The sequence below is a fragment of the Myotis brandtii genome, unplaced genomic scaffold (assembly GCF_000412655.1).
Source record: "Myotis brandtii unplaced genomic scaffold, ASM41265v1 scaffold463, whole genome shotgun sequence".
NCBI classification, from domain to species: domain Eukaryota; kingdom Metazoa; phylum Chordata; class Mammalia; order Chiroptera; family Vespertilionidae; genus Myotis; species Myotis brandtii.
Window position 1 is genome coordinate 1,428,517 of NW_005367694.1, and position 9,863 is coordinate 1,438,379.

The 9,863-nt window shown below is 57.7% G+C and overlaps 3 protein-coding genes across 10 annotated transcripts; 2 read left to right on the plus strand and 1 right to left on the minus strand.

Annotated features, from left to right (window-relative positions):
* Positions 1-3: 3 nt before the first annotated feature.
* On the plus strand, positions 4-1,391 carry CHCHD10 (coiled-coil-helix-coiled-coil-helix domain containing 10). Its single transcript, XM_005875489.1, has 3 exons — positions 4-132; positions 935-1,082; positions 1,185-1,391. Exons 1-3 carry the CDS (start codon positions 4-6, stop codon positions 1,202-1,204), a joined length of 297 nt encoding a protein of 98 aa, XP_005875551.1. The 3' UTR covers positions 1,205-1,391.
* LOC102242783 (chromosome unknown open reading frame, human C22orf15) lies at positions 1,320-4,804 on the minus strand. Of its 8 annotated transcripts, XM_014547155.1 has the most exons (6): positions 4,145-4,804; positions 2,976-3,062; positions 2,748-2,885; positions 2,459-2,533; positions 2,208-2,376; positions 1,320-1,860 (listed from the first exon to the last, which is right to left on the minus strand). In XM_014547155.1, the coding sequence occupies exons 1-5, from the start codon at positions 4,167-4,169 to the stop codon at positions 2,225-2,227; spliced, it is 477 nt and encodes a 158-aa protein (XP_014402641.1). In that variant the 5' UTR covers positions 4,170-4,804; the 3' UTR covers positions 1,320-1,860; positions 2,208-2,224. The 8 variants fall into 8 exon arrangements, with proteins under 8 accessions (XP_014402641.1, XP_014402640.1, XP_014402639.1 ...); XM_014547154.1 differs by having other exon boundaries at positions 1,320-1,475; positions 2,748-3,062; XM_014547153.1 differs by having other exon boundaries at positions 2,748-3,062.
* A 2,236-nt stretch (positions 4,805-7,040) lies between these two features.
* VPREB3 (pre-B lymphocyte 3) lies at positions 7,041-8,649 on the plus strand. The gene is made up of 2 exons (XM_005875490.2): positions 7,041-7,270; positions 8,199-8,649. Exons 1-2 carry the CDS (start codon positions 7,222-7,224, stop codon positions 8,513-8,515), a joined length of 366 nt encoding a protein of 121 aa, XP_005875552.1. The 5' UTR covers positions 7,041-7,221; the 3' UTR covers positions 8,516-8,649.
* The last annotated feature ends 1,214 nt before the right edge of the window (positions 8,650-9,863 follow it).

Consider the following 9,863-nt stretch of genomic DNA (forward strand, 5'->3'; position numbering starts at 1 on the left):
TTGATGGCGCAGATGGCGTCCACGGCCGCTGGGGTCGCCGTGGGCTCGGCTGTCGGACATGTCATGGGCAGCGCCCTGACTGGAGCCTTCAGCGGGGGGAGCTCAGAGCCCGCCCAGCCTGCCGCTCAGCAGGTGAGCAACGGGGCCCCGAGAAACCGAGGCCACAGAGCAGGGAGTCCAGCTGGAATGGCCACCGAGTTGTGTCCAGGCATTTCCTGAGCTGCCTCAGGCCCAGGACTTTGCCCCCACCAGGGTCCTCTTTCTCACTCCGCTCTTGCCCTCCTATGGCTCACAGGCTGGCCCTCCCCGACCCTCCCCTCAGGCCAAGGTCCCTGGGCTCCCCGGGACAGAGGCCAACCAGCCCTTTAGAGATGGGGAAACGTGTGACCTTAGGGCCCAAGGTCACCTGACGCCAGGAGAAAGGAGGGATGTGGAAATTCCCGAGTCTCCTCGCTCCCCATCCTACGTCAGGCACTGTAGCGGGTGACTCTGGGGCCTGCTCCCTGCTGACCCGTCACCCACTGGGCACCCCACCAGCCCTGGGCCAAATGCAGATTTCGTGGCAGGGTCAGGGGTCATGGGGATCAGTGTGGCTGAGCCAGGAAATTGCTAGAACTTGTGGGGGTGGGGCTCATTCTCACTGGGCTTTTCCATATTCTTCTCCTGCCCCTGCCACCTGCCCCACGTGCCCATTGTGAGGCAGCAGGGAGACGCTGTCAGGCATCAGCTGAGTGGCTCTGAGAGAGCTTGGGGCTCACCCTGTGTAACAGATGGAGCAGCTGAGTCTGCTGGCCCTGGGTCGGTCAGCCTGCCTGGAGCTTTGGGGCTCTCAGGCTGGGGTTGTGGGGAGCGGGAGGGGGCACCCAGCTTTGGCACCCACTTCTCATTACCAAGTTTGAGCTGACCTCCCTGCCTCCTGCGCCACCCACCGCAGGCCCCTGCCCGAGCCGCCTCCCAGCCCCTGCAGATGGGGCCCTGCGCCTATGAGATCAAGCAGTTCCTGGACTGCTCCACCACTCAGAGAGACCTGACCCTGTGTGAGGGCTTCAGCGAGGCCCTGAAGCAGTGCAAATACAACCACGGTGAGCGAGTGGCCCCCCACCCCAGGCGGGGGCTGGGAGGGACATCCCCTCTCCCTATACCGTGGGGCTGACCGCCGGCCGGTACCACCCCGCCCTCCACAGGTCTGAGCTCCCTGCCCTGAAGAGACCGGGCACCGTGGTGCGGATTGGAGCAGATTTGGGTCCAGCTCTGCACTCAACTCCACCCCTTCACCGACAGCCAGACCAAAACGCCAGAATGTACCCATGTAGTTAGGATTTTTGTGGGTTCCTCACCCCATAGATGACCAGAGACACAAATGTGCAATTAAAAGTTTATCTTAGACCAGAGCCTGCTGTGTGCCGTCTCACTGGCCTGTCTGCCGGGAGCACGGTGGTGGAAGAGGTGGGGTGGATGAGTCACCGAGCTGCCTCCTGGGGGGGAAGAGAGGAGCCCTGTGGTAATCCCACAGCCTGGAGCCGTCAGAGCGGGCAGTGAGGCATTAGCAGGTGACCTAAAAGGCGTCCGGCTCTGGGAGCTGGAATTCCCAGTTGTCTACTCTCCCAGGGATGCCTGCCCCTCCACCTTTCTTGCCTCTGCACCCACATCGGAGGGGTCGCCCCCCCAGCAGCCTCACAGCCTGTCTGTGACCTTGCTCCTCTTGCTGATACAACTCAGTAATTCCAGGTTTCGTAAGAGGAATGCTGCTGGGCTGCTGTCTGTCTGGGCCTGATCACACAAGGCAGAGGTCACGGCCAGCCCCTTTGGATCTGAGTCCAGCTGGGCCACTGGGTTGTGGTGCACCTCGTCACGGGGCTGCTGGAACAGCGGAGCACAAGTCTATCACAAGCCCCATCACACGTGCTGTGCTGTTGCCTTCTGGGAATTCATTTGGCAGCTCTGCCTCGGGCATTTACTGAATGCCAGGCCCGATGCCACGTCTCCTGGGCACGGAGGATGTTCTTGCCCTTGGGTACTTACACTCCAGTGGGGTGGAGAGTGCCCGCCTCTGGGTACAGTGTGTTCAGTCTTTCAGGCAAATGTGTGTAGTGATGGAGGTTGAGATTGGGGGCCTGTTCACCTCTCTCAGTACATGTCTGTCTCGTGGGAAAGGGTCCCACTTTTGGGTGTGAATGTCCCCCCAGGTATCCATGTCTCTTCCTTACCTGGCTTCTGGCCCCCGCTAGCGGGGCCTGGACAGCAGGGAGCCCAGCCTTTGGGACCTCGAAGGAGGGCCTTGGTCCTGGTGGCCACGCCGAGTGCCGGTACGAGTGCCAGTACGTCTCCTCCGGCTGTTGCCCAGGGGGGGTAGGCCCGACAGCCGGCGCAGCGCCTCTGCAAGGCCCAGGAAGCCCTGCCTGTCGGGGCTGGAAGAAGATGCTACTTCCCCACCCCAGGGCTCTGCCATGACACTCACCTGCCAGCTCTGGACACCGGTCATCCAGGTTCTCCAGGAGGGACTCATAGCGAGTGGGGGCCCCGCCCTCCCCGTCTGTGGGCGGAGGAGGAATGACTCCTGACTGGCCCTTACTTCTCACTGGCTCAGGCTGGGGTCAGGACAGCTTATTGGATAAAAGGGTCAGGGCTAGGTTTTGGCCAAAGTGGGGAGCTGGGTCGGGCCTTGGGTGGTCTCTGGACGGCTGTCCCCCCTCTTACGTTCCAACAAAACTGCAGGGGGAGGGGAGCAAGTCGTAGGCCCCACTTACTGATGATCTGCACGAGGACATAGGTCCCACGCTCCTGCAGCAGGGGGCTGCCGGAGGAGGGGGCCTGGGAAGTCCCCTCCTCCAGGTCACTGCCCAGACTCACCAGGTGCCCATCCTCAGCCAGGAGGGCGATGGTTGCTGGGAGGGCAGGGAGGGAGGCAGGGCAGGGCTGGTACCCATGTCTGCAGCCCTGGGCCCCCCACCTCATCACCCCTCCTTGCCCCTCACCATCTGGAGGCACCCGCCCCCTCTGCCGTAGGTGGGCAGTGAGAGTCACCAGGCTGCACCACGGGTTCACCAGCTCCCGGCAGCCAGCTGTGGGGGAGGGGCAGAGGTGAGTGAACGGGACCCTCTACTTTCCCCCACTCTGGGACCCTCTGCCTCTCCCATTTCTCTCTCTTTTTTAAGTGATTTGTTTTATTGAGATAAAATTTACATAATATTAAATCCACCATTTTAACCAAACTACGATTCAGTGGCATTTAGTACATTCAGAGAGTTGTACGACCATCACTGCTGTTGTGTGTGTGTGTTTTTTAAACCTCACCTGAGAATATGTCTTATTGATTTTAGAGAGAGGGGAGAGGAGAGAGAGAAAGAAGAGAAACATCGATATATGAGAGAAACATTGATGGGCTGCCTCCCGCCTGCGCTCTGACTGGAGATCGAACCTGAAGCCTAGGTGTGTGCCCTGACTGGGAATCGAACTGTCAATCATTTGGTGCATGGGACAGCGCTCCCACCACCTGAGCCACGCCAGCCAGGGCATAGCTATTTCTAAAATATTTTCACCCCCAAAATAAACAACATACCCACTAAGCAATAACTTTTTTTCTTTTTTCAATTATAGTTTACATTCAATATTATTTTGGGTTAGTTTCAGGTGTACAGCATAGTGGCTCTCCCATCTCTTAACCAGGGCCGGGACCAGGACTGTACCCCACCCCCACCCATCTCCGGAGATGTCAGTGATGGGTGCACAACTCATGCCGCCTGCACCAAACAGCCGCCTGCACCAGCCCCCCTCCCACCACGGACTCCCTCCCACCAGAGAGCTGGGAATCTGCAACTGTGGCTGGAGCTTCGGGTGCCTGATGCACCCTGATCTAGAGGACCGCTGACTGAATCAGTAGCCAAGGAATCATCAGTTTAAAAACATCCTCCGTGGTAGCCGGGCAGGTGTTCTGGGAGAGGGGCGGTGTGAGTTTCCAGGTACCCAGCCAGGGTTTTCCCCTCCAGGCACTCACTCCAGGCACTAGCTTTGCTTCCTCACAGAGCTTCTTCCCCAAACCCCCCATCCCCTTCTCCACACTGCTTCCCCCATCCCCTGGGCAGAGGGAAGCAAGCTGAGTGTACCATTCCCTGACCCATCTGCAGGGACAGGGGACCCCACTTACCTCCAAACATCACCGTGATAAACATGGCTGATGTGGGGGCTTTGATACTCCGACTTCCAGCTAAGGAAGGGCCTGGGGCTGAGATCTATTCAGGGTTCAGGCCCTGCTGGGAGGTATAGTGTGTGGGGGTGGATCCGTGGGTGATGGGTAGGTGGGCCCAGGCTGAGGCCCCTACTTGGCCATCCTTGGGGCTGGGCCCCTGCAGTTGTCCAGGCCCTTGGCCTCCTCTTCCTCCCGCTGGCTGGGGCAGCGCAGTGGGAGGAGACGGAGGCCCTCCCAGCTTCCACGCTGGTCTCCATGGCAGTGGGAGCTGCCAAGACCTCCAGGCAGGAAATGCCTTCCCCCCAGTTTCCTGGTAACGGGAGCTGAGGCAGGGCTGTAGCGGGGCCTGGAGCCTCGGTTTCCAGGGATGTCCAGAGACCACATTCTCCTACAAGTAGAAACAGCTCCCAGATTGAAAGTGGGGGAGGTTCCTGGGGGTGGGGCACTGGCCCTGTGATCTGGCAGCTGGCAGCTGGCCAGGGGCCCTGGCAAAGCATGGGGTCCTCATCGACCTTGCAGACTCCCCTCCAACTCAAAGCTCCCTTCCCTGGGCTCACGACTTTCCTCTCCCTCTGTCTTCCTCCTCATTCCCAGTCTCTCCTTTTCTTCTGTCCTTGGTTTCTTATTTTTAAAGTATCTTTTTATTGATTTCAGAGAGGAAGGAGAGGGAGAGAGAAATAGAAACATCAATGATGAGAGAGAGTCATCTATCAGTTGCCTCCTGCACGCAACCTGGGCATGTCCCTGACCGGGAATCGAACTGTGACCTGGTTCACGGGTCGACACTCAACCACTGAGCCACACCGCCAGGTTCTTTTTTTTAAAAAAAAGTTTATTGAGGTAAAATTTACATACAGTAAAATGCACCCTTTTTAGTGTTTTGAGTTTTGACAAATCTCATCTAGCCACCACCACAGTCAGGATACAGAACATCTCCAACACTTCCCACAATTTCTTTACGCCCCTTTGTAGTCGACTCCAGTCCCTGGCAACCACTGCCTTTTCCAGAAAGTCCTATAAAGGGAATCATACAGTATGGGACCTTCTGAGTCTGGCTTCTTCCACTCAGCATGATGTATATGAGATTCGCCCAGATTGTCCCATGCCCATGTATCAAGAGTTTGTTCTGGGAGAGGGGGACTGGATGAAAGAAGGAAAAGGGATTAGCCAAAGAACAAATGCGTGACCCAGAGACACAGATAACAGTGGGGGCTGGGGGCAGGGTAGAGGTGGGCAATGGGGGAGGGGAATGGGGACATCTGTAATAGTGTCAACAATAAAAATAAAGTTAAAAATAGTTCCTTTCTTCGAAAAAATATATGATATATAATATATATTATATACACAGTTTGTTGCTTTTTATCACTGAAGGGGGTCCCATTGTCTGGGCGTACCATATTTGTTTGTTTTTTAAATATATTTTTATTGATTTCAGAGAGGAAGGAAGAGGGAGAGATAGAAACATCCACGATGAGAGAGAATTATGGATTGGCTGCCTTCTGCAAGTCCCCCACTGGGGCTCCAGCCCACAACCCAGGCATGTGCCCTTGACCGAAATCGAACCTGGGACCCTTCAGTTCGCAGGCTGACGCTCTATCCACTGAGCCAAACCGGCTAGGGCTGTTTTTAATATATTTTTATTGATTTCAGAGCAGAAGGGAGAGGGAGAGAGAGATAGAAACATCCATGATGAGAGAGAATCATTGATGGGCTGCCTCCTGCACACCCCGCACTGGGGATGGAGCCTGCAACCTGGGCATGTGCCCTGACCGGGAATCGAACCTTGACCTCCACTCTGTACCATGTTTGTTGATCCATTCACCTGCTGTTGTTTTGGGTTGTTTTCAGTTTTTGGCAATAATGAATAAAGCCAGTATAGACATTCACCTACAGGTTTTAGTGTGACTAGAAGTTTCCATTTCTCTAGGATAAATGCCATGAGAGGAAGTTCTGGGTCAGATGATGAGAGTATGCTTAACTTGACAAGAAAATGCCAATGTTTTCCAGGCTGGCCGCACCATTTCTCATCGTCCCTCTTTCTGTTTGTGGCCAGGCCTCTCAGATTGACGGCTGGTCCTCTCACCAGCTCTCTCTCTCTCCTCCTCCTGTCTCTCCCGGTCTCATACTTATCTTTCCTTCTCTCCCACTCCTTTCTGCCTCTCCCTGGTTCTCTTTCTTTCTCTGTGTTCTCACATGAACAGTTTCTCTGCCTCTCCATCTGCCTTTCTCTGACTTTTTCTCTCTCTCCCTCTCCCTCTCACGTCATCATTCTGTCTCTTTCCTTCTCCCTTATCACCCCCCATTTCTCTTCTTTGCAGTTCTGTCTCCTGCCCCCTCTCCATGAGCCCCAGCAGACCCCCCCAGCCAGGGTGCCCAGCCTTCACCAGCACCCTTTTCCCCAAGGTTTTAGAAATGTCTTGCACCCTCCCCCACACCAAGATTAGGCAGTCAGAGCTCTGGGTGGCCAGGGGCCAGGCAGGAGGAGGACGGATCCTCCTATCCTCGCAGCTTGCCTGGTCAGTCCGCCTCGGAATAAGCATGATCCTCAGGGAGTGAGAACAGGACAGCTGTGAGGATTAAATCCGATGCCTCATTACAGTGCTCAGCAGTAGCCGGTGCTCAGGATCAATACCGTGCAAACAGACAGCGTTCCCCAAACTTATTTAAAGTGCAGGGCACTTTATTCCGGGGACACCACTGTGTCTGGGGACCCGAGTCCTGCAGAACACAGCTCAGGGGTGGCTGCAGCCAGGTTCTGAAGAAATGGCCTAAGTGCAGAGGGGTGTGTCTTCAGTACTTGTGTGGATTTTGGCTCCTGTTCTCAGAAGGCCTGGGGGGTGGGGGGTGGGGGGTGGTTAGGACTCTCACGTTTGGGGAGATGGGGCCTGGCAGTGGGCCCGAGCCCCTGCCTCCCCCACCAATCACTGGGCTGATTTGCATGCCCTGTTGTGGTCCAGTAGCCTCCAGGCCCGTGCCCTGAAGCACCTGGGGCACACCCAACAGAACGGCTCCCGCCTGCCTCGCTGCTGCTGGCCATGGCCTGGTGGTGCCTGGCCCTCCTTCTGGTTGGAGCCCTCCTGGCAGGTGAGCTCTCCCTGGGCCTGGCTCACCTGGGGGTGGGGTGGGGTAGGGGACAGCACTGGCTCCAGAAGGCCCCTCCCTGCAAAGAAGCAAATTGAGATGAGCAGCGGGAGGTTCTGGAAGGGGCACTGAGGTGAAGGGGAGAACTGGCTGCAGAGGGGATGGCTGTGCCCTAGACCTGGGGCAAGTCACTTCTCTGGGTGCGCCTCAGTTTCTCCATTTCTGATTGACCAGATCACTAGAGTCCCTTTGAACGTTGACTCTTTAGGGCCCTGGTCGGCAAACTGCGGCTTGCGAGCCACATGCGGCTCTTTGGCCTCTTGAGTGTGGCTCTTCCACAAAATACCACAAAATACCACGTGCGGGCGCGCACGTACAGTGCGATTGAAACTTCGTGGCCCATGCGCAGTTTGCCGACCACTGCTTTAGGGTCTGAGAAGGGGCTGGAGCTGGTGACCTTTTGAGTTTTTCACAGGAGAAGCTGGTGTGGGCTGATCCCTACCTCACAGGGCCTCGGGAACAACCTAACTCCAAGAAGGTCCTCAGCACCCAGTTGCCTGAGGCTGAGCTGATGGGTGGTACAGCCCAGAGCGTCCTGGCGGTGGCTAGTCTGCAGCCAGGGTTTGGAAGAGCCAGTGTGACTGAGGGGATAGGGGTCTTCAGGGCAAGGGGTGGGAGTGAGCAAGAGGCCACCGGTCCCACCGTTTAAACTTTAGGCCTGCAACTGAACACAGATCCTCGGGAACATGGCACTGATGGGGCTTTAGGAGTCACCAACTCAGTACCCCATCCTGTGCCCATCCCATGGCACCAGGCCACGAGCCCTCTAGGAACAGGAGTTGTTTAGTTTGGGAGTCTGACCACGTCTTCATAAGGCAGAAGTGGGAGAATAGGGGCCCAGGCCAAGCCTGAGCAGGTCTGTCTCTTTCAGTCTCCCAGCCAGTACTGACCCAGCCAGATGCACTGCTGGTGTTCCCAGGCCAAGTGGTCCAAATCTCCTGCATGCTCAACCCCCGCCACGCCAACATCGGGGACTACGGCGTGTCCTGGTACCAGCAGCGGGCGGGAAGCGCCCCCCGCTACCTCCTCTACTACCGCTCCAAGGAGGATCACCACCGGTCCCCAGACATCCCCGACCGCTTCTCAGCAGCCACAGACGCAGCCCAAAATGCCTGCATCTTGATCATCAGCCCCGTGCAGCCCGAGGACGATGCAGATTATTACTGCTCTGTTGGTTACATATCCTAGGGGTGGGGTGTGGGATGAATGCCTCCTGTCTCCCACTTCTGTCTCTGACCTGAGGCCTCTCTCTAACTTTCTCTGCGCCTTGATTTTCCTCCTCTGTAAAATGGGCTAATAATATCCAACATGTCAATACTGGCCATGAGATCTCTGCTGAAAAAGTGACTGTGGTTGGTTGGGGAGGGTGAAGGGGGCCAGGGATTCTGGGGATTGGTGCGTAAGAGGAAGCACCTGAGACCCGTGGGACAGGGCCCGGCCTCTCCCCTGGCCCCCAGGGGGGTTCAGACTGGTCGCTTGGCCTTCCTGTGACCCCAGGAGCTGGAGAAAAAAAAAGGAACCAGCCCTGCCACTCCCAGCTCCGCATGGCTGGCTGTGGTCCAATGCTCACGGGGTGACAACTGGGTTCCCAAGGAACCCAGGCTGCTAGGGAGGGTAGGGGCAGTCCCTGCCTACTCCTTGATGGAGCAGGGAGGCAGCTGTGAGTGTGAGTGTGTGGTGTGTGTGTGTAGGGCACTCAGAGGCACCTGAGGGCCAGTGTGAAGGCAGGTGGGCAGATGGTAGGGGCTGGCTGAGTGGGCAGCATTCCCCCCTGCCCCCCCGCAGGAACACGTGTTCTATTGGTCTCCCATGAGAGGGCTGTGCCCCACCCTCCCCAGGGAGGCTCTCCCACAGGCAGGTGGGCCCAGGGGGAAGCACAGGGGGAGGGGCAAGTCTTGCCATCAGAAGCAGAGCTGAGAGTCTGGGAGTGGGGTGGGGGGTTCAAGAACACATCCCTCTTCCCTCTCGGTTCCCCTAGGAGGCGGCTCATGCCTGGAGGTCATCCCTCAAATGTACTGAGTCCAGAGAGGGTCCAGCCAACACGCCCGGCCATCGGCGGGGGGTCCTCCGCGGGCCCTTCCTCTCATTCCCGCCTCTGTGGGGGCTGGGTGGGCAGGCAGAACCAGCAAGGGATGATGAATCCGCAGGGCTCCTGGGCCCATGAGAGCTGATGGGCTCCACTCCGGAATCCCCTTCTCCTCTTGAAGACCCCACACGCCTGGCGGCCCCTGGCTATGAGAGCTGATGGGCTCCCCTCCGGAATCCCCTTCTCCTCCTCTTGAAGACCCCACACGCCTGGCGGCCCCTGGCTGCCCCCACCCCCAGGGCAAGTGCAGCCGGCCTGCCCCTCCCGGCCTCAGTTTCGTCCCCTGCACTCCTGCCAGCGACTGCCCAGCTCTGTTCTCCTCCCAGCCGGACTCACTCTGGGGGCAGCCCAGAGCCACTGCGTCGTGGGACAGGAGAGTCTCTCCCGATCCCTGTCCCCGAGCCCGGAGCCCCGCGGCTGCGCGCCCCAACACCAGGCGCGGCGGGACCA